Source organism: Haliotis cracherodii, unplaced genomic scaffold (genome assembly GCF_022045235.1).
Source record: "Haliotis cracherodii isolate W230 unplaced genomic scaffold, xgHalCrac1.p SCAF_10, whole genome shotgun sequence".
Classification (NCBI taxonomy): Eukaryota; Metazoa; Mollusca; class Gastropoda; order Lepetellida; family Haliotidae; genus Haliotis; species Haliotis cracherodii.
Genome location: NW_027266265.1, coordinates 7,676,918 through 7,703,736, shown reverse-complemented (window position 1 = coordinate 7,703,736; position 26,819 = coordinate 7,676,918). Strand labels below are relative to the sequence as shown.

Genomic DNA, 26,819 nt, shown 5'->3' with positions numbered 1-26,819 from the left:
TGAAATTTCAACTTCTGTATCTTGAAATTTCAAGATAGTATTGAAAAAAACCAAATGGCCCTAAAAGGCTTCCGTAAGTTTCTCCATCTTGCGTGACAATATTTCCATGATTGATTTAATCAAGAGTGTAAGTGAGTGAGTGAGTTGGGTTCTATGCCACTTTCAAATGTATTTCAGTTACATCATGGCTTATTGGGACAGGAAGGTCCGCCAAGATATTTACCCATTCGGGAGAATCACATGAACATGGACATGGCACTAACAAACCAAGGACCATAATTACATTTCAACCATCACCCAAGGATCCTGGCCAAGTAAGGGACACAACTCTGCCCCTACTGGGTCATCTACCCATCTTGATAGTTAGCATAAACAAAACACTGTATTCACATATGTAGTTCATGTCATTGAAAGGATACAGTAGATTACACAAAATAAACTTACAAGGTAAAACATTCAAATTCACAATAATATCTTCAAGTATACAGAATATATGCAGCAAACATGGCCTTATAGAGGAACCTTGCTTCAGATCTAGTGACTCTAATCTAAGATGAGGACAGGTGGAACACTCTTAAATACCGTTTCTCACCACCAAATAAGGCATACTGAAACACCCTTAGACCAGAATTCCAGTTATATTGCGGCATGTCAGCTTGACGTGTGAGGAAGGCCCGAAGTTCTGCAGGTGTCAAGTGTTTAACAGTCCAGTGCAACCCCCTAGCACTGGTATGGTGCTGACAAACCTAGAAACATGATCAGAGCAAACGGATTTGAACCCACAATCACAGATTTTGGGTGTGCTCAAGGGATGCAACTCTGCACAGCAAATGGTGGCTACTTGGCCACCTGTGCCCCCATTGTTACCTGAGCCTTGTTTAATGTTACAATGGTTCTGTCCATAAAAATATCACTGCATCAATAAATCAATCACCAGATGATTACTACATTATATATATCCACACATCATGAGCACTTCACAGGATTCATCTACACCACATTTCTCCATCAACCATAACACTTTAGACCCGTAATTGCATGGCAACTTGGAGTCAGCTAGGGAAAGCTGTGTATAACTCATAGAAATCAAAAGAGCCCTACTTTGTGCATGAACTTCGTGAGAGCCCCCTTCATTGCCTGATATTGAAGTAATGTATAGAGAGTAGATGTCCGCGAATCTTTCCAAGGCAAGAGCGTCCACTAGCCTTTTCATCAAAGTCCTGTTTCCACCCTTGCAACATCAAGCCCACGTTTCTGTGCTAATTATGATTGGATTATCGCACATATATATAGTCAAATCAGAGAATGTTTCACAAAATCAACATCCACGACTGGTACACCTTCTTATGAAAGTGATTTACCACTGCCTGTCTTTGTTGACATGAATGTATCTTTTTCATCTTTTAAACCCACCAACGATTGCCTGTTTTGAGTCAGGGATGAAATCGCAAATGTTTCATTATCTGATTACACGGGAAGATGACAGTTTGGAAGGCTGTAGCACATGCTGCATGAGAAATATTGTTGTTTGTGTAGTGTAATCTACGTACTTGCTGGTTCCCTCTCACTGGCACAAGGCTGTTTCCTGATTCATTTTTAAAAAAATTACTAATGCCTATGTATTTCGGGCTGATGTAGGAACACAAACATGTTAAGTACTGACAATGATATTTAAAAAAGAAACTTGCAAATGGTGTTTTCAAAGTGTGTCAGTACGTGCAATAAATTCTTTTTCCATGTCCAGTCCCAGTAACAATTTTGACATGATGAAGTATTGATGTAGTGTTAATGGCAGGTAGCTAATATGTTGGTTGGTTTGTTGTTTAACGCCGCACTCAGCAATATTCCAGCTATATGACAGTGGTCTGTAAATAATCGAGTCTGGACCAGTCAATCCCGTGATTGACATCATGGGCATTGATCCACGCAATTGGGATCGATGACATGCATCAACCAAGTCAGCAAGCCTGACCACCCGATCCCGTTAGTCGCCTCTCATGACAAGAATAGTCGCCTTTTATGGCAAGCATGGGTTGCTAAAGACCTTTTCTAACCTGGATCTTCACGGGTCAGCTGATATGTACTCATTCTCTTCTGTCTACTGTTGGTATGAGTATCTCATTGTTGCCATTCTAGATCAATAACAAGGATATCCAATGGTTGACTTGGTGATGTTAAAACTTACTGAGTTATATAGAACACAATTCAAAACTTGTAAAATACCAGGAAAGAAGGCCAAAGGGAGATAACTTTTCAAGTAACTACATTTCTACCCTCAAGTTCTCTCACTTCCCAGGTCTAGTGGACTTAGGGGGATAAAACAAGGACTGGACAGCTAAGGGCCTGTATATACTGTGTCTGGGAGGGGTATACATGTTAAACTGCGGCATGGGATCTCAATGATACAGGTATCAACCCTGACTAGTACAAGCAGTCACACATACACCCACACATGCATGCAAGTTGCTGTAAAAATTTCACCCTTAACTCCTGTACCTGCTTACAAAGTCAATGATTATATTATACACTACTCAACATTTCATGAGGGTACCTAGTTCATCCTGTCACAACACTCAGAAGAAAAAGAAATGTGAAATGCAGCCTGTTAATAATCAAGTCTGGACCCGACAAAACAGTGATCAATATGAGCACTGATGCCATCGGGGTATCATGATACCCAATCAACCAGGTCACCGAGTCAGAGAGCATGTTAACCATTTAGTCGCCCCAAACGACAAGCATATATTGCTGGGGACCTGTTCTGACCTGGATTCCCCATGGGGAGGAAAAGAAAAAGAGGACAATTAGAGTTTTGTTCGTTTGTTGTTTAATACCCCACTCATATTCCAGCTATATGATGGCGGACTGTAAATAATTGAGTCTGCTCTAGTGATTGATATCAAGAGCAACACTCAATGTCTTCAGGATATGATGACACTCAATATACAAAGTCATCAAGTCTCACTACCCGATCCAATAAGTTGACCTTTACGACCAGCATAGGTTCCTGGTGACAGCAAGAACCAAATAGACACCTGAGTTCTGTTAAATAATACATCAACAGAAATAATACACTAACAATACCATGGGTAATAGCCAGTTCCAGGAAGCTTGCACAACTCTCGTAATGCTAAAATGTCTTCTCTGGTGTTCCATTGCCAAACTATGAACCCTTGGCAGACAGTATAAATGTGAGATGTCACCATCATCTCATTCCTGTTGTCGTTTCTGTTGTAACACAGGCCACTCTCACTGATTCACAACCTGTGACTAGGCATCTGCCTTCAGTTGTCTGTCACTGAGGCCGACCTTCTCTCCTGGCTTGAAGGCCGGCATGCCGAGATACGGACAACTGGCACACCGGAATGCATCACCAAGGTAACACTGAAACATAACATTGGAAACAGGTAAACAACTTTATATAATAACGATATAGACAAAAACAAAAACAGTAAAAGCCTTTGAATAAACAATATAACTGGAGCTAATTTTTATGTCACTATATATTTCTCAACTCCATGATGCCTAATGAGTCAGCGTGTATACCTTTCAGCGCTGAACTGTTCCAAAACGTATGCAGGGTTACAAAGTTGTTATTTCTTCACAGTGTAACCAAATTGCACAACATTTAACTTGCTAACAATGGGGTTAGGTCTTTCCATCAGTGCGTCTATTCGTTAAATCAGAATGGGATATACACTAGCTAGCCATCAGTCAAAGTGCTGTTTTCTATCCAGCTGGTAATATGAAAACCCCCCAAGTATGTTCCAGGTAACGTCAATAAAGCGCCCTTGTTTGAAATCTTGATGTCATTGGAAAGAAATGCCTAACATGTAAAACAGAGTGAGTGAGTGAGTGAGTGAGTGAGTGAGTGAGTGAGTGAGTGAGTGAGTGAGTGAGTGAGTGAGTTTAACGCCTCTTTTAACAGTATTCAAGTTATATCAGCTTAATGTTTGAGGAAAGCCCAAAGTGATGCAGGTCTCAGATGTTTACCACTTCAGTGAAAACCACAAGCACCCAAGAGCACGGGTATAGTGCTGACAAACCTAGAAACATAATCGGGGCAAACCGGGATTCAAACCCACAATCATAGGTTTCTGGCATGCCTAAGGGACGCAACTCTGCACAGCGAATCGCGGCACCTTAGACGACTTGACCACCCGTGCCCCCGCATGGCAATAGAGCATCTTAAGGTCTATCTTAAAATCCACATATAAAACATATTTTAGACATGAATGATTTTTTAGTCTATTCAAGCAGCCACTTGTCTAATATTTCTCTAAATCCAATAGGTCCACATTTACCCAGAATACTCGGGGTGGATCAACTAAAAACTGATTCCCAAATATTCAAGGCCTTGTAAAGTTTAGTTAGGCCATTACAAGGGTCCCATCCAAAAATTCAAGGCCATTCAAATTATATTTTCATCTCGGCAGCATCAAAATCGAGTCCTTTTCAATGTAAACTGGAACACTTCTGTCACATGCCGTAGATTTTCGCAATATTTTACAGACTTTTTTGGCTAGGGGTCAGCAGTCGGATTAATTTCGAGACACATTAATTTCAAGATTTACAGTATATTGCTGATTTGATAGACAGCAGTGAATGATGGATAACCTTTTGTTCTTGTTCTGACAATAAAGCTCAAAGGGAAACAACTCTGTATGGCTATTTCATTGGGCAACAGACTAAAAGATTTGGCACAGACTGTTATTGCAACCATCAATAAATCTAACTGAAACTAATAATGTCAAATAATTTCAAACAACTAATTTTCGGGAATCTTAAACTTGGGGCAAGTATTTGACTCACATTTCCACAGGCGGACGTGACGGGTTTGGGCGTGATCTCAGCCCCTTCTTCAAGCTCCTCTGCCAGCCCACACGTACAGTTCTTGCAAGCTTTCTTCTTCTTTGGGTTTGCACCACAATCAGCTGAATAAACAATCATTGCATTATATAAGTAAAAAGTGATCATGTGGAGTCCTAGCAAGTTTGAATCAAGTCATTTTAACAACACTAACCACCAACACAACGTCTAACTCAGTTTGATCACATAATAAATGCATACCCTAATTACAAAAAGACAATCCTCAATGATACACCAACGAGAGAGAGAGAGAGAGAGGGGGGGGGGGGGGGGGGGAGGTGGGAGGGAGGGAAGGAGGGAGCTAAAACATTAAATTGGCAAATTACAAAACTATTTATTGATCCGACATCTGTAGTAGGGCCCAAGTATCACTGCCTAGGCGGAACTCACCTCTAAGAGAGGCTGGGTCAGGCTTTTTCAGGTCATCTTGTTCCAGGAGAGCATCGTCATCAACAAGCTCCACCTCATCATCCATCACATCATCCGCCGACAGCGACCATACCTTGGCTACACTGGCATCCACTGCTGTCAAATCGAACATTAACATTGTTTGAATCCCTAAAAACTGGTATATGACAGAAAAATAATAATAATGGCATTGATTTGTCAAACAGTCTAATATTTTTATACTTTGCGAGAAAGCATCATTCTCAGCAGGGGTCCGGAAAATTTAAAATTCCAATCGGACATTTGCATTTAGGCCACGCTCCCTTCAAATAGCGTATTTTACTATGACTTTTCACACACATTACAAGTTGTTACGTATTCATAATATGATGAATTATGAATTGTTTCAATTTAAATTGTTTAATTCACCGGGCAATTAATAACAAATAAAATCATTTTAGATGTACATGGAAAAGATACATTTGTTTCTATTATAATGACGATCTGTTAACGTAGTGAACGGTCTAATTAATATTCATGAGTTATATTCATGAGTCTGCTCAAGTGTACGCGTTGTAACATTTCTCAGGTGTCCGAATATCAATTCTCATGTTGAAGATGAAACAAATGCTCTAAAATACTTGGTGTAGGCTACTTTTTCTCAACTAGTCGTACTAGAGAACGTAGAATATCTTGTCTCCTTTACTGGAGACTATGCTGGATGTCACATCACTGAAATTTTTTCACAAATATCAATTGTTATTTAGAGCTGCACTAACGCAAAATTAAAAACAAAAAAAGTACAGGAACTTGATTATTTGTGATATTAGTACACTTATCCGGACAAAACACATTGGAAATTAGCCTGTATCACCTGTGACATCCTTACTCTAACATGTAAGACTACGCTCCATGTCTGAGATGCCTGGAGGATCGGAACTAAAGGATCTGGCAGATAACAACCCAAGCCCAACAGTCCCTCAGAAATTTATTGAGCTGCATGTGACACAAGGGAAATAGATGGCAATGCACTGAATTCAGTGATGATTTGTCTACGACCCACAGCATGATCCAACATCGTTCAAGAGATGAACAGAAACGTAGAAATGCCTTAAGATATTGTCAGATAATATTTATGCATGAATGGTATGTTGGATATGTACAGCGCCAAAGTCAGTGATGCGAATGTAAGACAGTTAACTGCTGCGCTGGGACAAGTGTCCCGAACTGAAGAACCCCCCTATGTCTTTGACAGAGAAGTCCCTCAGATAGTAGTTGGCGAATGTAGTGTCAGTGCCCCGAAACACCCCCTTGATGACATCCGTCACCGTACAGTTGGTATGCAACGCCATCATGGATGCTAGGGCTCTGATTTCATGGAGATGGTGTGCCTCAGCTGGTGATACGTCAGCAGAAGTGTGGCAGAAAGCCAAAACGCCTTGATATTCTTTGTCACCTTCTCCCTACTTCAGGTAGGAATGATCACTTCTTCTGCTTCATGGAACTCTGTCACTTCCACGTAACGCTTGAGTGCTTGCACAGGACGTAACGATAGATCCTCAGTGTCCTCCGTCCCCAGGATGGATGATAAGGGCAATATCGTGAACCAGCGATTCTCCTCCCACAACTACTGGTGTTTAGCATGTCTGCTGGTGCTGAACAGCTCCCCGATGAACTGGAGAGACTGCGATGGAAACATGTCCAACTTTTCCAGTTGGGATCAACCATCCCTACTGGGACAACAGGTGCCTCGAAAAGTTGATGTGTGGCGCTAGTGTCTGTGGATCCTGATCGTTGAGGATACAATCGTCTATGTATGGATGGAAGCTGACACCGCTGCTGTGCAAAAGGGCTACCACTGGATTGGTTATTTGTGTAAATAACCATGGGGCCAAGGAAATTCCAAATGGCAGGACTTGCCATTGGAAGTCCTTTCCCCTGAACAGGAATGCTCTGAATGAATGGGTACATGCATGTCAGGGTCCTGCAGATCCAAAGACGCCATGAAGTCCCCCAGACATATTGTTAACCTCAAGACATTGAGGGATAACATCCAAAAATAGAGTGGAACTCCAGATACAACTGGTTGAACGATTTCAGGTTGTGAATCAAGCGCATCCTGTTGGGAGTCTTTCTTGGGGACCAGAAATATCCTGGATTAATAACCTGGTGTGAGCTGCTTGCAAAGTGCATGTCTAACACTGTGACCGATGAGAAGTGACGGGATCAGGGACAGATAACTCCTGTTGGTAACAAAAGGCTGGGGTGAGGTGAAATTGGGTTTAACGTCGCGTCCAAGATTACTGCACTTATATAGCGACATGCATGCCTACCAGTCCTTGTTTTAGCCCCTTAATGCTGAGCGTCAGACAGGGTAACAACAAGTATCAACTTTTAACGTCTTTTGGTATGACGCGGCCTGGGATCGAACCCCGGACCTTCCGCTCTACCACTAGACCACGGAGGCGGTCCAAGGGCTGGGGGTTCCCCAGAGGAGGTAAAGGCATGTTTGGGTTCTGTGTTATAGGATCGAAGTCCAGAAGGGAAATTCCAATGTGATGTGTCAGGATAAGAAATAATTCCCATAACTAAAACAAAAGAGAGTTTGGGTGGTATCTGCGACTCATAGCCTAGTCAAGGAGTGTGTTTTAAGCAAGATTTCTTTGTTTGTTGATAAATGCTGCAATCAGGAATATTCTAGCCATATCACCATATCCTGTAAATAAGAGTCTGGGCTAGACAATACAGTGAGAAAATGAGCCACAATGTCCCACCATGTCCGGACATGACAACTTGCAACTAACAGTCACCAAACCTAACTGCTTGATCGAAATTAGTCACCTCGTACAACAAGCAGTAGTACACTCGATACCCAGGACCACCCACAGATCAAAGTGGGAAGGCCACATATTGCAATGTGTGTTATATTATGTAATTTAATTTTGAAGACATGATATACTGGTAATAGTGCCCACCTGGAAAGGTGCATATCCTTATGAATAAAGCTGTAATTGTTAGAGACAGACACTTACAGTCTAAGGGAGATAACTCTAGTTGCTGGAAGCAACTAGAGTTATCTCCCTTAGACTGTAAGTAACACTCTCGGTGAGTTGGGGAATTCTAAACTGCTTAGTAATGGTAAGTGATCCATGTTCAGTACATGTTGCTAGCGTATCTGGATAGGTTGGGAGGAAGTAACAGGGATTATAGAAACAGCAGTTTGTGGCAAGATCTTAATTATACATGCCGTGCCGTGAGTAGCTGTTCTTTCACCAAGATCATAAAACCCAGAGAAATCCGTTCCCACCTGACATCTTTTTCACTAACCTTTAGGTTTGTTTGCAAATGACAGTTTGAGCTGTGTAGTGGACCCGACTTCATAGTGAGGCTTCTCTGCGGTGATCTGAACTAGTGACAAGCCATTGTCTGATGACAGATTCTGTAGGGCTGCCTTGTCATCATCGCTCAGAGGTAGAGAAACAGGCTGGTTGAAACAAAAAAGTTAAGTATAATTACTGGAAAAAAACACTGTTATAAAGCTGAGCACCAAATGAGAAAAATGTTTTCATAATGGGATTGAAATGGCTGAACCACATGTCTTTTTCACAAGTGCTCTACCTGGATGACACGTATGGTGAGGAGAAGGAGCTGCTTGCTGATCTCAGAATAGTTTACATTTCTAAAAATGCCAGTTGTCACCAGTTAGCATCTATCTGATCTAGTGGTTGTGACAGTTTAAGCTAAACAACCAAAGGTACATGATTTTACATGATTTAATCAACATGTGCCATGATACACTGATCTACTGAAAACAGATCTGTTTTCTACCTTGTGTATTGCATCTTCCTGAGGCAAGGGCATCAACTGATTACATAATAGTCAAGTTTGAAACCTTGCCAAACTAGGCTGAAATTTCTGCATCATATTTTGGCTGGCCTAACGAGTCTATGAATAGGCCAATAAAAATTGTGTAATGAAATTGACATCCAGTTTGCAAACAACACGGTGACTGCATAGGTCTGCAGGATTTGCAAAACATGTGTACCAGCAACTGGGCGTCAACAGATAATTTCCACATCTTTTCACATTTCCCAAGGTCAGACCTATCTTATTACAATATAGATTTTGATAATCGATCAGATCGTCGTGACAGGGTGCTGTCGCAATTTTGTTTGTAGCAAATGCAAGTGATATGAGAGGTGGAATCTGATTGGTGAATAGGAAGGACACAGGAGGGACATAACTTGTAATAGCCACTGGTGGCGCTCTGTACGAGACACTAAATTCAAGCCTAGTTTGGCAAGGGTGGAAACTGGACTTCAAAAGTCAGTTATCTCCCCTGCCTCAGGAAGATGTGTCAGTTGATGAACCAATGATAAAATAATTCTTATTTCTCCACTGCTCCACTGGTACTTGATGGACAATGGAACATAACAATTAATGATAACCTACAGCTGACAAGTTGACAAAGCCTGAGAGTTTCAGTGTTGACACCATCTTGTCTGTTGTCTGTACAGTTCCACTGGCATTGTCGGAGACAGCATCCCTGATGTAGAGTTTACCGACCGGCTTTAGTATCCTGCAGATTTCCCCGAGTCTGTCCATGTCCTGTTGGATGACCCCAGGTTGATGCAGGCCACAAACAGCAACGTCAAACACCGAGTTGGGATGTGAAGCTACAACACACGTTCCACTTGTTCAGCAAAAACACCAAAATGACGGTTTCAACTGAGAGTTGATTACAACGCCATTATACATACATCCGTATTACCGTATTCAACGTAATAAGCGCCCCGCTCTAATAAGCGCCCATGGCGATATTAGCTAATATATTGGCTAGTGAACAATCTCTATTAGCACCCCTTCCAATTGATCAATGTACACAAGACTTATTTATTCGTGTATAATACGCACTCGTGTGTTAATTATGGGCAATTAAATCCTGGAAAAATATATATGTCGTATATAAACATTTCAGGCTATCAGCATAAACCACGAAATTTACGAACTTTTTCCAAAAAAATAATATTCCAATAAGAGCCCCCTATTTCTAATTTTGAGAGCGCCCTGGGAGCTTATTATGTCATATACGGTAATTAAGAGATGAAATGGCAACATTATGAAAAACAACTTTGTCCTGATGCTGTTATAGTTAAATTGGTGTGTTTGTTATATTTAGTGTTATTACCCCTTGTGGATCTGGACCCCCATACACAAATGATCATAGCCCTACAGCTGTCTAAAGTCTGTGTTAAAGTAAGGGAGCTATGTTTTATAGCGTCAAGAGTGTTCTGGGCAAGTGAATCCTGGGTTAGAATAGGTCCCTGTTGAGCTCCAGATGTTTTGAGCCACTAAATATTTCCTCAAAAGTTATTATTCACATTGGATTTAGATAGTTTTCTTTAGGTATTCAATATATTTTTACTCCTTAAGTCCAGTCTATTGGGTATTTTTACACCAACAACTATTTGATAAAATGACAGTGTATATTACAACTGTTAGATAAAATGATGGTATATCAGCAGATCGTGAAATTCACTTAAGGACAGTTACATTCGGAAAAGCTTGTGCGACAAACAACCTCGATCAGCAATAGATTCCAATGGAAAAGCACATTGTGCCTAGTCAATGTATCTTAAACAGCTGCTGACTGGTGATTAGTGCCTTTCTTACCATGCTAGGTCTTGTAGGCATAAAATGGTTTCTCAGAGGGAGACGCAAGACATAGATGGGTATACTACTACTCATGCTATTTATTTATTTTTAATTATTTACAGGTATTGTTATGAAACAGGTTTTCAAGTTAAAATACTCAAATATCAAGAAACAGGTGGGTTAAAAAAAATTGAATTGAAAAACTGTGGAAACCCATCAAAATCAAACCCCTGGGTTAAATACCCAAATAAGCAAAAGCTTATTTAGAGCTGTGTGAAATGTTATTTCAGGTGACTTCCAATTATGAACTGTTTGTGTGCTGCCCCCTGTTGCATAAACTGACAACAGAGATATCAACAGAGTGTCTAATTAACAATAAACAAGATATAGCACCTTCTTAAGCATTATTTACTGCAGTAGAAATCATGTATGTGTGATGCCTGCATTAGATCAGTATATAAAGACATGTAAATTAATACAGATAAGCAAGTTGAAAAGGATACACTGATTAATTATGCAACAGTGTTGTTATACATGTACTATTGGGGTTTTGAAACTTTTCATGTGTATTTGTATGCAAGCATTTTTAAAATTGTGTTTGTTGTTTAACACCACACTCAGCAATATTCCATCTATAGACGGTGGTCTGTAAATAATCATGCATCAACCATGTCAGCGAGCCTGACCCCCCCCGACCCCTTTAGTCGCCTCTTGCGGCAAGCATGGGCTGCTGAAGAGCAATTCTAACCCAGATCTCCATGGGACTTGTAACTGACACTGAAAGCAACTTTAAATTACTTGGGTAATGGTGATTTATTTGAAGCATTGAACACAAATGCACAACTTATCTGGAACTCGGTCCGTGTCAGTCAATTGCATGTTGTAAAAAGCTATTTAATTAGATCAGTGGACATGTTTTGCTTAATGTATGCAATTGAACCCTGACTGGGTGGGATGTTGCTTAAAGTCATAATATCAACCACTGGTTTATTGGCCCAGATTTGATTATTTCCAAGCCTCCAAAATATAAATCAACTGGCTGCTGTGCAGAGGAACATAAAACCATTCTGACATTAGGATATGGCATAATGCTAGACAAGAATTGTAGTGAGTGAAAATGAGGACTTTCTATAAATATCTCTGCCTATATCTACATGGATGATACTCTTCACTCATTAAGTTCAGTTTGCTTTCATTTTTTATACTGTTCAAAATTCCATTCATCAAGTGAATGCTCACAGCACTACGTCATCAAATAGATCAGTGTGCACTCAACTTTCATTTTCATCTACATGGGGAGTATTAAAGACCAACAAAGTTCAACTGTCCCCAAACTTGAGAGTCACAACAATGATCTGAATCAGATTATTGTTTTGACATACAGACAACACACACACTAACAACATACACTGTGTAAGTCTCTCAACATGTTCCACATGGATGCTGCCGGACTCTCCTACTTGGTTGGTCAAAGATTGGACAATATCTTGAATATTTTCCGATGACTGTCCACCCCAAACAAGGAGTACTTTCTGCCCTGGTTTGATGTCAATGTTGTCCATTTTGTAGGAAACCTGTTGTTGAAATAAAGAGAAAGATGGAGTATGCTCAGAATAAAACAATATTTGATGAATATGATGCATAATATTCCTAAACATGCTAAAAATGAACCTAAATGTTTTGTCCTATTTTCAATTAAAATATCTGGGTTTACTTTGGGATTGAGAAGAAATATAAAATCCCATATTCTTCAATATTCACTCTTTTGAGGGTTGGTTCAACATCAGCATCGGCCTCAATAAAAATGTTATTGTAGGAGAGATTTGTGGCTATGTATTAGTCATCAGTAATTGTCGGATAGGAAAACACGGAGCAGCACATAGGTATGATTTCACAGCTGTATGACACTGATATACAATGGAACAAAATATTTCAGGTGAGGAGAAAAAGCATACTTCTTTGAAACTACTTTTGATGTATACCCAGTCTATATACAACTTTACTGGCATCTTTTCTCTAATCCACGAAATACATAATACTGATGTCACGAAAGATTGGAGACCAGTCCCTTCCCATGATATTTGACCGCCTCCATGGTCTAGTGGTAGAGAGCGGAAGGTCCAGAATTCAATCCCCGGCTGTGTCATACCAAAAGACATTAAAAGATGGTACTTGTTGTACTACTATTCAATGTCTTTTGGTATGATGCAGATGGGGTTGAACCACTGACCTTCCGCTCTCCAGGCACTATATATGATAACTAGATACGGTCCACAAAAGTACATGTATACTACCACATTACAATTACGTCAGAGATCACCACAGATCTGGGAATATGGTTGTATACCAATCTAAGTATATTACCTCAAACAGAACATATCTAAATTAATACCCAACTGGTGTATAACCACAGCTATTTCAGTTGAAAAACATGTTAGACTCATTCCTAGTCTGCACATTAGTATGGTTTTGTTTATGATCATTTGACCATGTTGCAAATGCCTTTTCAATCCAATCTCCACCCCCAGAATTAATCAATGTAATTTAGGGTAAATCAGTACAATTTTTAGCAAGTTTCGAGGAAAACATGCCTACATGCACATCATGGCAAACAACTGGTTTCTGATCACCAGGTTATCCAGCACAAATTATTTGTGATTCAACCCCTGGTCCCATGGTAAAGAGTTGGCTAATTAGATTGTTTCATTAGCCTAGACGGTCTTCAAGCTGACAAGGCTATTTCGCTCCTTCATGCATCCGTAATTGAAAAAACGTACTCCCAATAAAGAAAAACGTTTTATAAAAATATTCGCCTACGAATATGGATGCGCAACATAAAAAGCTAGGTGGTAGCAGAGACAAAGTCCGCATCTGTGAAATCAGTGATAATTAAGCTATAACAATTTTCGTTATATGTTATGCTGAATGTACAGAATGCGCTATTTTGGGTATTATACTTCGATCGATATACCATACGTAGATTTGTGGTTAATATTTTGATAATCCTTGCCGTCATCGTGATTCAGGAGTTTTTCCAATATTTGTTGACATGTTGCTCAACATAACCTTTCAATGGAAAAATATATGTTCCAAATACTGGCCCTGTATCCTAGATATTAAATGATTTTAATCCATTTTGACAGAACATGTCATAATACCATTATTTCTTTACCTGATAAAACTTGTAAAGAATCGTAGTGTCTCAATATTTTCTCACGAGTTACTCTTCATTCTCGTCCTTGACCTTCCAAATAACGCAGCAAATGATATTATTTGAAAAATATATTATATATACAGAGTACAAATATTTCTTTTAAAATGTAGCGAAAAGGGGGAGCGACATAAAGTTACAGATACCCAATATTTGTACGTCAATATTAGATATTATACATTATTTACTCCAATCGGTGTTAAGAATGACGACGACATCCGTTGCACAAATAAGTCGTGGTATTTGATTGGTCGGTTGGGGAAATGCGGTAGATTGAAATTTCGCTTACCGCTCGTTCAAGTAGAAGTCTGTTTTGAAAGCGTTTCGTTTCATTTTACGAAATGGCAGAAACGGAACTAGGTCCTATGGACGCAGAATGGGATTACAACTGCCCACAATACGTCGATTTCAGCGAGCCTTTACCTCTGGATGATAACGCAGACAAATGGTTTGGTGAGAAATTTTGGCCATGATCACTCGGTCGGGAATTGTTGCTTGAAGTTATCTTTGGATTGGGATCAGATCAGAAACACAATGTCAATTGGTTTGAGAGTTTTATGTATAATTTATACTATTCATGTATAAATGTTAATGATTCACCCCTGATTTTTCTATGTAATGATATCCAATGGTAACATTCCCTTATGTCATGTTTGAATAGGAATAATATATCAAGTTCATGTCAAACTTATGGCTTCTTGATATAAACTGTGTGTTACAACGCGTAGACTGATGTCTAATACATAATATCTATTCACGTCCTCGGATGATCCATGGACACTTAACACTCTATATTTAGGGTCCATGGATGATCACAAAGAGGGTGAAAATGGTTGTTTAAATCTATAGTATGTCCACAGTTACATTTGTTCTCCATCTGTATAATGGTTTGTACACAGACATTGACATGTTTGAAGACTTCTTGGTCCCCTTCTTGTAACAATTCTACAAAATCTACAATGTTCAATATTCACAATTTAAACCAAAGGTCCACCCTCAGATTTAATTAATGAATAAATGTGCATGGCTAAATCAGGATATGTTGTGCATGAGTGACTTCTATATTACAGTGGCAGGAAGTGGTGAATGTTTATTATTAATATGGGTGAAGTGATCCACTGAAACACTGACGCACCGTGGTTAGTTCCCCTTTTTTTTATCATGATACGATACCTGATGTTGCAAGTACATATTTTTACTTACTTGAAGAAAGAATAAACCTATCTAAATAGAGATAAATGTGAGCTTGAAAGCCACCACTGTGTATCAGCTGTTTGGGATCATTTATCATGCTTATTGTGATGGACTCAGAACAGTAAAAAGGAACAGGTATTATGGTGCAAATGAATGTTATCTGAGCTGTCAGTAACCAGCTACGAAATATGATCATGGTGATCATTGGGGAACATGTTTTTCTTATAGTTCACGTTTGTTGATTCGAAAAAAATCTTTATTTCTGTATAAATTACCACCAAAGACAATAAATAGATCTTAATTGTGCACCCCACCTTTTAAAAAAAGCTGTATCTGAGTTTGTATTAATTATCTATCAGTATCAGTCAGATCAGAATGATCTGTAAATTGACATAATTTTGACGTTGGTGCAAGAATTTTGTGTTTATTTCATTATGTTCAGTTCAACTACACCATGGTTCACAATGACATGACAGAAGTCTACAGATCCACATCACTCACCATGTTCAGCTTATCTGGTATTCTTCTTCAATCAAATTTTAATGCTTTAGATGCAGACCATGAAGATTTTGAAGATAGCTCCATTCGTATCAGTTCAGGTAGGAATTACTTTGTTTATTATTGTTTATGTTTATCAGTGCTTCAGATTACTTGTACACCATGAACATCCGAATTTTTATTGGTCTTCAGCAACCTTATAATCCTTTGCCGTAAGAGGCAACCAACCGGATCGGGTTGTCTTGGGTTAAACCACAAACAAAGAAATCAGATTACTTAATCTGAATATATGCACAGTTGCTAACCTTTGGAACATTATACAGTTGCTGTCTGTTTTTCATCCATCAAATCCGTGGTCCACTATTTTTTAAACCACTTTTTCAATTGACTGTTTTACACACATACAACATGGTGCAAGAATGCATGGTGTGATCATGATGATGCACATGATCACATTGTCAGTGATTGTTAAGATACAAATACATCAAGTGGTGATGTTGAGCATAATAATTGAAATGTTCTATGATTGTTTTCAGAGTACAAAACCGAAAGTAAGAAACCCACAGAAGAAAATGCGAAAACTCCGAAAGTACAAACACCCACACCGCAAGCTCACGTGGCACCAATGAAATCAGGTATCCATGAAGTTCTGGAATTCAATGATGTATATGAAACAGAAAGGCTTGGTAATAACAATAGAACACATTAATTGCTCATCTGGATTGAAGGGAGTGTCTGCTACAATCTGATTGGTTTAAAAGCTCTGTTAAATGGAATTGGGTCCTGAATTATTATTTTTTATCTTTTGCACTTTTCACTGTGAATCAGCTTCTTGATCAGTATCTTTTCAAGGAAGCATATTGTCCATTAGTCAGTTTACTGTGTCTGACTGGGGTATATGTGTTAAACTGTGGCATGGTTTTTCGATGAGCTGGCACTATAAATCAGCATTAATCCGGACTAGTACAAGCAGACACACACATGCATGCCGCTATATAAGTGCAATAATCTTGGACGCGACATTAAACCCAATTTCACCTCACCCTGGACCCATGAACTAACATAGTTTCACCATCACTATCTAGCATGTATCAATAACTTCTCTAAAGTATTAACTTTAATAGTTTTTGCATTTAGAAATGTGGAATATGGCATATACAAGGAACAACATTTTTTATGTTTATGACTCCAAAAACATGTCAATTCTTATACAAATACTTCAACACTTCACAAACTGCTTACTTAATTATTAACACTAAAAAAATGGACAGCAATACAAAATCAGTGACATGGTTCAGCAGAATAATACAACGCCGTCATGCCCATTCTGTTATCTGCCAATCAGGAAACCTTAACATGCTTAAAGGATGAGACGTATCTACTAGTTTATTTATCATCTTCAGCTCCATTTAATAAACTAAAACTGAAAAATATCTAGAATTTATTCTATCGCTTTAAGTTATTTTTAAGAAGCATTTACCCTACCTGATAATATCCTTTTGAAAGTGATAATAGTTACCACATGCAGGTCCTTCAGACTGGTAGGATTGGACCATAGACTGTAGTGCTGAATGGAACATCTTCATGTTTAAGCATATGTGTTATGATAACAGATATTCATTCTATGAAAAGGTAATTTTGACAACACCTGAATCTCAGTCTATTGATGTGATTGTAGCTGCAGATTCGGTTTAACTAATCCCATGCTGTAATTAGTAACAATGGTTGTAATTAAGGAGCATTTGCATTGTGTTGTATCAGACAAGCCTAACATGCATCAAACATCAAAGGCTCCTCTAATGACAGGCCACCTTGTGGGGTAAGCTTATCTTGTCAATGTGTCACCCAGTGTTAGACAGCTACAGAATAAACATCAGACGTTGTTTTACTGAGGGCATACAAATTCAATTTGCTTAAGTGTCATTTTGTCTCTCACTTCTGTAGTGACAGGTGTGATGTCTTTCAAATAGACTTAAATAGTGTGCTTAGGTAGGGTCAGTGCAGTAGATTACCTTGTAGTGGACGGTGCAGTGTAGCCAACAGGTATGAACTGATACTATCAAGGTGGTCAGTGCAGTCGAGAACCTTATAGTGGACAGTGCAGTGTAGCCAACAGGTATAAACTGATACTATCAAGGTGGTCAGTGCAGTCGAGAACCTTGTAGTGGACGGTGCAGTGTAGCCAACAGGTATAAACTGATACCATCAAGGTGGTCCATGCAGTAGGGGACCTTGTAGTGGCCGGTGCAGTGTAGCAAACAGGTATAAACTGATACTATCAAGGTGGTCCGTGCAGTAGAGGACCTTGTAGTGGACGGTGCAGTGTAGCAAACAGGTATAAACTGATACTATCAAGGTGGTCCGTGCAGTAGAGGACCTTGTAGTGGCCGGTGCAGTGTAGCAAACAGGTATAAACTGATACTATCAAGGTGGTCCGTGCAGTAGAGGACCTTGTAGTGGACGGTGCAGTGTAGCAAACAGGTATAAACTGATACTATCAAGGTGGTCCGTGCAGTAGAGGACCTTGTAGTGGCCGGTGCAGTGTAGCAAACAGGTATAAACTGATACTATCAAGGTGGTCCGTGCAGTAGAGGACCTTGTAGCACTGTGGATGGTCAGTGTTAGAAATTGGCACTTTCCAAACTGCCCAATAATTAAGGTATAAGGACTAGTAGATATTTGCCATCTTAAGGTTTTTGTTATATGTCATGTATATTATCGTTATTAGTGGACTAGTGGACCAAAAACTTTAGTTTCTGACGGTGCAGTGTAGCCAACAAGTATGCACCGTCACAAAGTGGAAAAATACCAATTACTAAGGTGACTAAAAAATCAACTTGGAAGTTATGTTTCTCCTAAATCTAGTGTGGTTATCATCAATTGTCTGCATTACTTTGGTGTTCTCTCTCGACACAGATGGTCTCTGTAGGCTATATAGTTTTGTATATTGCAACATTAAACACTGTTTACTGTTGAATTACATATTGTTTTGACTCAAATGAATCTACATTTAGTACATGCATAAATACAAATTGAAATATAAAATCTTTTAGAGGGAAGCACAGGACCAGTTACTCGTCTGCAAGCAAAGATGACCCCACCATCATCAAATATCATTACATCTCTTGATGAATGGAGGGCCAAGAAGCCACAGGTTCAGACACAGTCGAAGCCTACTAGCAAGAAAGTTGGAATAGTGGCACCTTTGAGACCCGGGTAAATATTGTTAGCCTTAGTGTTTGAATGTTACTTGAGCATGCTTATAAAGCTAATCTTAAAATGAGAATTGTTCAAAGTTTTCTGTTCTGGTAAATATTGTTTTCTTCTGATTAATCCTTTTAATGCCACTAATGTCAGTCCATGGAAGTGCAGTAAACAGTTACACTGCCACCAATTTTCTTTCTAGGAAACGAGCAAACAGCAGTTCTGGTACTGACGTTTCCCCAGTTACATCAACCAGTGACAGGTTTGTTTTAATTTATGTTATCCGAAAGTTAGGTGTATTGGTTGATTTTTTTACTTCACAAGCCTTGTTTGACAGGAATTGCCCGCATACATATTTAACAGAAAGTGTGACACATGAAATAGTCTCATTGGATATTATGGATAATGTGCAGATTATCCCCAATTATGATGCATTCACCCAATACAGTAACAGTTTGATGGAACAAACAGGATTGTTTTAATGTAAAATCGCAAAATTCCATTTGTGACATGTCATGTTTGTACTGTAATAAATAGATATATCAGGTTGAAGGTTTCTTCATTTTGTTCACTTTGCATGCTCAGAGCTGTTTTACACTCATGTTTTTGATGAACATTTCAAAACATTGTTGTAGCCAAAGGCCTGCATTAAAACGACAGCGGATATCAGGAAGCAACATTCGAAGGAGTGGGTCCCAAAGTAAATTGGAAGTTTCGAGTAACATTCGAAGGAGTGGGTCCCAAGACAAATTGGAAGTTTCAAGCAAGAGATCTTTAAAGAGAAGCAACTCCTCAGCCAGTTCTTCCAAACCTGAGAGAATAGCACGATCCCATACCCGAGGATATTCAGCTGGTCGCCCTGTTGCCCAGAATAAAGACGACACAGAGGGTCCAGGGGCTAAGTTACCCAGAATGCCAACCCTGCCCTGCACACCAACTTTTATGAGGTGAGTATTTATACAGGAGATGTATTCATTTGGGGACCTCTTATGCAATAATAAACCGTGTTATCTGGTGGGGATTCTGAATTAGAATAAGTTCCCAGCAACATATGCTGGCTATGAGAGGTGACTGAACGAATTGGAACATTAAGCTTGGTAATTTTGTTGATAACCTGTCATCATACCCTGACAATGTGGTTTCATTTTATCATAATACCAGTCACTGGATTGTCTGGTCCAGATTTGATTATATACAGGCTTAAGTTATATAGCTGGAATATTCATGATACTGGTGAAAGCGGCATTAAACAAAAACAAACAATGATTGATATTATCATCTCTGAGATTTAAGAGATGTCACTTTGTGACAATGAGATTTGAGCAAGATATGGTTGTTTCATCATACCAGCACCACCTTGTATGTACAAAATGTGCTGTTTTTCAGGAGAAAGCAACTGGCTGCCGGGTCTCCACGAGTTAAAAGTACTGAGGAGCAGGAGTTGGAACAGATAGCACAGATGAGGAAAGAGTTGGCCAAGAAGAGGAAGATGGCCATGGATTCCCTGCAGAAAAGTAAGACTGCTCCTGGGTATGTCGCGGTACATAACTCACGAGAACCCACTATAATACAGGACTTCAAGTTCAGCACAGACAGTAGAATAAAGTCACAGCACCAGGACATCCAAGATGAGAGTACCATTGATTTTGCCAAGTGTCTGCGGTCTAGTACTGCCTCCGCAACACAGGTGAGGATTTTGAATGTTACATAAATCTAAGCAACTGAATACAGATGCAAGTTGATGTGATTCATATAAACTGTAATAAATTGGTTGGTCACCTCTTACGACAAGCATAGTCACGATTTATGGCAAGCATGGGTTGCTGAAGACCTATTCTACCCCGGATCTTCACGGGTCAAATTTGTTATATGATTCCTCTCTGTGCACATGCATTGATCTTCTCATTCATACCATTCATACGATATTATATAACTGTTAATACCAAAAATCTTTTTGTCAACAATCCTTAACTTTGGGCTTCATTTTGGGTTTGATTATTAGCTAAGCTAACTGACAAGTAGTGATTGAATGTTAGATTCACTGACAAGAAGTGATTTGAATGTTAGACTGAAACCGGATACAACTTCTCTACATCTTCTTTAATATATCAGGGTCCAAGAAGTTTAACCAGGCCACAACCCTTCAAGCTGACAACAAGCCACAAACCAGCACCACAGTCGGAAAAGTTCCAGTCCATGGCACAGTCTGTTGCAGCCTTCCATAGATCGACACCTGACAGATTCAGAAGAAAACCCCGAGGTAGGGACTGTAAAGCAGTAGAGAAGGAAGATAATCTGTAGTGAAAACATTTGGATGGATCAAAGGACCCTGCATGTTTGTTTAGGTGAAAGGATGAGGATTAAGATAGTAATCCCTGTCAAGACACCATGTTGAAAGGGAGTAGTCATTATGTCAGTCCGTCAATTGATTAATCCTGTTGAGCTGTGTGTGTTGATAAGGCAGGGTATAAGTGATGACATGCTAGATGTTATCTAGATGATCAACTTCATTCGACTTTGAAAGTTGTCACACTACGTTCACATGTTGGATACTCCATGATTCAAGCTGAAATATCTGTGAGTGAATTAATATTTCTGCATTATTTAATTGAAGTAGGGAATGAAGTATTTATGTTGTTTTATGTTCTGATAATAAAGCACTAAGCAGTTCTACAACATTTCACATGTGATGTCAATTATCAGCCTCCAGCTCTGACAAGAAGTTACTCAAGGCACGGTCACCTCACGCCCTTCGCCTCACCCAGCCAGAGACGCCAAAACTAGAGACCCGTCATCGCTACCGGCCGCCGACTGTACCCAGTCAGAGGGACCTTGAAGACCAGGAGTATCAGGAGATTATGAAGTAGGCTTCACTTCCACTCAAATTATTCTTGCTTTTAGTAGCTTGGAAGTACATTGCACATTGAATTTAAAAATATATTTCTGGATGAGTTTTAATCAGCCAGTTTCTGCCAGAAACAGTATTCAATATTCCACAGCCCACTAATCCTATTTCATATGACAATGTGCATATGCCATGTATACATGCAGAATACCATGCTTGTATCCAAGTAAATGGGGTTAAAGGTAAAAAAAATAGATAAATAAAGAAGATACATCTTGATAATGGTAAAAGAAATGCTATTTGTTTATTATCTGTTGTCTGACATATCTTTGATAACCAAAAAGCAGCATTCCCAGAATATTTAGAACAATATTTACTCACAATATACTTCAATTAAAGTGAAATGATAGTACAGTGATATATGTTCAAGCCGTGTTTACAGATGACTGCAGTATGTTGTGCTCAGAAGAAGACAAGGTTCTAATGGACCATTATCTAATATATTTTCCTCTTTTCCTCACAGATATCAGTTTAAGGCCAACCCTGTGAACACGAGGATCATGAGTCAGGCTACAGGACTCTACAAACCAGAGCCAAAACCAACAACCAAGCCAGAGGAGTTCAACCTTCACTTAGACAAGCGTTTTCAGGAACGGCCAAATAAAGCTTCAGATGAAGAGGAATTTGTTTTCCATGCTCAGCCAGTGCCGAGGAAGATTCTGGAGGGAACAGTGGTAAGAACACTAGAACTCTAGAAAGTATTTGAAATGAATGCTTTTTAAGTGTATTGACACAATTTGCTGCTAGATTGCTGATGCAGTGTTGGGCAATAATCACTTTCAGTGTAAGGGTGAATCATTGTTTGTCTTTCATTATGAATACGTTTTATCAACAAGGAAAGTTGTTTTGTTTATTTTATCTTTGGTCATTTGTTATTTCTCAAGTTAATCCTTGCTTATTTATCATATAAAACATTTTTAGGTATTACCAATTTACAATGTTTTTCACCCAATGTTACTGTATGTAAATTAGCTTGGAATACTGAGACTTACACTTTCCTGTTTCTGAAGGGTGTAAAGCCAGCAAGGGAGATACCTTCCACTGTGCCTCAGTCACCAGCCTTTGCTCTCAAGCATCGGGTACGGCTCCCTGTTGAAGTACCACAAGATAAGGTAAGTGCTGCTTCTAGTTGCATTTGTTTGGTAAAATTTAGATGCCATTTATTATTTTAACCATGTTGATAGGATTTAGTCCTGGGAATGCTTTAAGATCCATGATTTCTCTATGTTGTAGGAAATAGAGAAGCCTTTGCCCAAGGCTCACGCCGTGCCTCACCCAGGCATCCCATTCCAGCCCAAGCTGTCCCACAGGACAACTACCCCAGAGCCATTCAGCTTCGAGAGTCGCTACCCTGATCCAAACGCTGTGAAGGAGGCCAAACTGCGACAGAAACTTGAGGAGGAACAACGGGTATGGGAAACAGATGTATTGGCATGAGCCATAACAATGAACAATATAGAACCATACACATTTTTCTGGAACTGAACATGTATAACATAGTAATCCAAAAGCTTTTCATAGCCTTGTTTCCTTACATGTTTCCAAAGTTCTATGGGGCAGCCCTGTGAAAAAAGCATCGGTTAACATTGAAGACCCACATGGGTACATGAACCTGATTTCTGTTTTCCTCTGCCGCATTATATGTCTGGAATGTTGTTATAGGCATGTAGACATGTTATATCACACAATTGTTTTAACATACTTTGAGATTATTACTTTACACTGCTCACCTGTGCCTGAGCGATGAGATACATGAATTCACAGATGACTTTCATGAACTCAGCACCCTGAAGACTAAGATGTACACTGAAATGTAATTTCCGTGTCATCACACTATCGTTCCCCATTGTGAAGAAGTGGTTTCAAAAACTGAACAATGATATGCTTGTCATGCTTGTAAACATAAGATCAACAATGATATGCTGAAAAATACTAGCGTGTTATTAGACATGTCAACAATGATGTATTTGTTTTGCCAACAAAGCTTCTGAAACACCCTAATCCTGTAACCTGGATACTAACATTCTGTGCTACAGGCACGCGAGTTCCGGGCCAACCCACTACCACGCCTAGAGCCTGTTCTACCTGAGAGGCACACCAAGATCTGTACAAAGCTGGAACCCTTCAACCTACAGAGTGACATCCGCGGAGCCAAGAAGTCAGAAGAGTGGAATCACAAGGTTGTAAGTTAATCCATGAAGATGAGTGACCTTAGAATCTGTCAATACTTGCAGCAGAGTATCTTTCCTTAAATGTTCATCAGAGTAATCTTTTCCAAGGAATGTGTCATTTGGCACGTTGCTATGAATTATCAACTTTTTGGCATGTATTTCGCATGTCTCCGAACCATCACTTGAAATAATTGGTTTAGGAAAGCTGCAAGTTTTGACAAAGATCTCCCTCGTTTGTTGACTGTATGTCTGTGTTTGTCTGGAGAACTAACTGAAGCATGCTGTCCTGAAGAATAACACTAAGATGTTTGGCTTATTTTGACAACCGGATATTTGATAAGCAGCATTAGCGTGTAAGTGTGACAACAACATTTAGACAAATCGACTGCCACCAATTTAAAAAGAAAACTCATGAACCCACCTAATTTGTTTTACTATTTTAAAGAGTGCTAGCCCATGGGGTTTTAATCTGCCATTTTAAGATTACTGTTGATTCATAAAATATCCATAAAACTGCACTGGAACTAGTATACATGTACATCTTTCAGAATCTTGCACTTATAAAAATCAGAACTTTGAAAACTTGGATATTGACAATTATGTAGAGCACTAAATAATGCAAGAAATGGTACAAATAGTGTCAATGGATGATAGCTGTTTTACAGTTGTCTCACTATCCATCCTGTCTCTTTGTCAGCTGGAAGAGGAGCAGATGAAGCTGAAACAGGCAGCAATATTCAAGGCCAGACCTGCCGATGTTGTCCACCAGGAACCCTTCATGCCCCAGAGATCAACTCGGCCACTGACAGGTTAGTAATGCACATGCACCATAGCAATTAAGACACATGCAAGTACACATTCATGATATTCATGGTGCAGAAATATTTTAAGATCAATTTCACAAGAAACAAACATAACAATGACAAAACATTCCAAATCAAAGATGATATTACCGCAACAATTGGAGATGTCGACAAGCATATCAATGTTTTTCTAGAGGCCGTAAGTCTTGGTTATTTTTACCAAACTCCAAAAGGTTAGAAAAATAGCTTTGGTATTTGAAACAATTGGATTCCCAAGATTTTTTGTTTTACATGAGAACCACCAGGCCAGAAAGGGTGGGAAATGTAGATTTTGGTCAAATTGGTTACTAAAGGGACAACCCAAGGGCGTCATAAGAATCTCAGAATGGCCTTCAGATTTTGTAAAATTTGAATGATGAATGCTGTCTGGTGGGACATTTTCTTGGAACATTAAGTCTTAACTATATAGATATCTGCTAGATCTTTATTCCTATCTGTCAGAAAATGGCAGACAAGTGATCTTTATTTCCTTGTTACTGCATTCTAACTGTAATTTCTGGTTAGATGTGAGTGACATGACGCTGAACACCGAGCGGCGGGCTGTGGACCGGGATGAGTATGAAATCAGGAAGAAGGCACGAGAGGCTCAGCTGGCCGAGTTGAGCCATGAACGGGAATCACAGAAGATAGAGGAAGAGAGGGCTGCTATTGCTAAACTGAGAGCAGAGATGGTTCACAAGTCCAACCCAATCAGAAAATTCAAACAGGTCGTTCTCCAAGGTAGTGAAAAACCACCAACATGTCCAGAGTCCCCAAGATTCTCAGACAGACTACGAAGCAAAGTTCGAGTATAAGCTTCGATCAGCATTGACATCTCTTTATCCATTTATTCATACACACGTGTGAATACAGCTGATACAGTTGACGGTGATGGTTGTAGACAGCTGATTATGGCTCCATCTCATTAAGTCATCCAGGAATCTCGGATAGTAAGATACTGTATTTTTCTGTCATCAATGTTGTACAGTTTCAACTACAGTTTAATCAATATCATTTAGACCATGCCCTAATTGTCACTACAGGTGCATATTGTTAGATTATTTTTGCACTTTTTGTAAGCCATAGCTATTTTCCTTAAAGTTGCAATCAAAGAATGTAACAGGTCTCATTTCAACTGCTTTGCAGAATCATGATGATCCAATGTTGGATATTATCCTTTCATGATCTACTGTGGAACAAACCTATGCTCATTTTATGGAAAAGCATGCTTATGTATAAGCAAATTTTATTTATGTTTTTATTAGATTTTATTTATCTTGAAAACAGCATTCATTATGTAACTACTGTTTGTCCATAGTAATAGGCTAACTAGTGGATGAGGGTTTCCATAGTAAGGAATATCCAGATTATTATAAGGCAATATTATTTCCTGGTTTAGTGACAATCCAATATTGCACAAATGTGGAACTTAATGAGACTGAACCTCGTGTGATTGCTATCTAATGTGCAAGGATTTGGGAGTACTTCTGCACCTTGGCAGTGGTGTATGACAGGGTGATACAAGTCAAAGTACTTTAAGCCCATGGAAACATTGTGTGAATAACCTTTTTTTGAGCCACTGGAATGAGATTTTACAATGTTTATATGGTAAGATTAAGCCAATAATCATTGTAATCGTTACTTCAATGGATGGGGATCTGCTATGTACTTTGTTAGTGTATTTGAGACCCTTGTAGCCCTGATGCTGCATATAGTTGTACATACAAGTGGAGAGGTGGCTAAATGTGCTCAGACGTCTTCTCTTTCTCTGCCTGTTGTGTCTTCTGTGAAGTCCTTTCTACCTTCTGTATCTTTCAATGCTTTCGGTCATTTCCTCTCTGTAATTATGTAATCTAATGCTATGTGAATAAATTAATAAACCA

General features: G+C 39.2%; 2 protein-coding genes across 3 annotated transcripts; one reads left to right on the top strand and one right to left on the bottom strand.

Annotated features, from left to right (window-relative positions):
• Positions 1-1,647: 1,647 nt before the first annotated feature.
• Positions 1,648-14,158, bottom strand: LOC139454019 (anamorsin homolog). Its single transcript, XM_071235501.1, has 7 exons — positions 14,084-14,158; positions 12,320-12,485; positions 9,709-9,932; positions 8,584-8,740; positions 5,260-5,394; positions 4,813-4,934; positions 1,648-3,384 (listed from the first exon to the last, which is right to left on the bottom strand). Exons 2-7 carry the CDS (start codon positions 12,471-12,473, stop codon positions 3,271-3,273), a joined length of 906 nt encoding a protein of 301 aa, XP_071091602.1. The 5' UTR covers positions 12,474-12,485; positions 14,084-14,158; the 3' UTR covers positions 1,648-3,270.
• A 235-nt stretch (positions 14,159-14,393) lies between these two features.
• LOC139446017 (targeting protein for Xklp2 homolog) lies at positions 14,394-26,789 on the top strand. 2 transcript variants are annotated; one of them, XM_071227292.1, is made up of 15 exons: positions 14,394-14,575; positions 15,868-15,915; positions 16,351-16,449; positions 18,868-19,030; positions 19,221-19,280; positions 19,654-19,965; positions 20,405-20,705; positions 21,131-21,278; positions 21,722-21,881; positions 22,387-22,597; positions 22,934-23,035; positions 23,157-23,333; positions 23,960-24,103; positions 24,792-24,903; positions 25,462-26,789. In XM_071227292.1, exons 1-15 carry the CDS (start codon positions 14,464-14,466, stop codon positions 25,749-25,751), a joined length of 2,439 nt encoding a protein of 812 aa, XP_071083393.1. In that variant the 5' UTR covers positions 14,394-14,463; the 3' UTR covers positions 25,752-26,789. The 2 variants fall into 2 exon arrangements, with proteins under 2 accessions (XP_071083393.1, XP_071083385.1); XM_071227284.1 differs by having other exon boundaries at positions 23,960-24,106.
• The last annotated feature ends 30 nt before the right edge of the window (positions 26,790-26,819 follow it).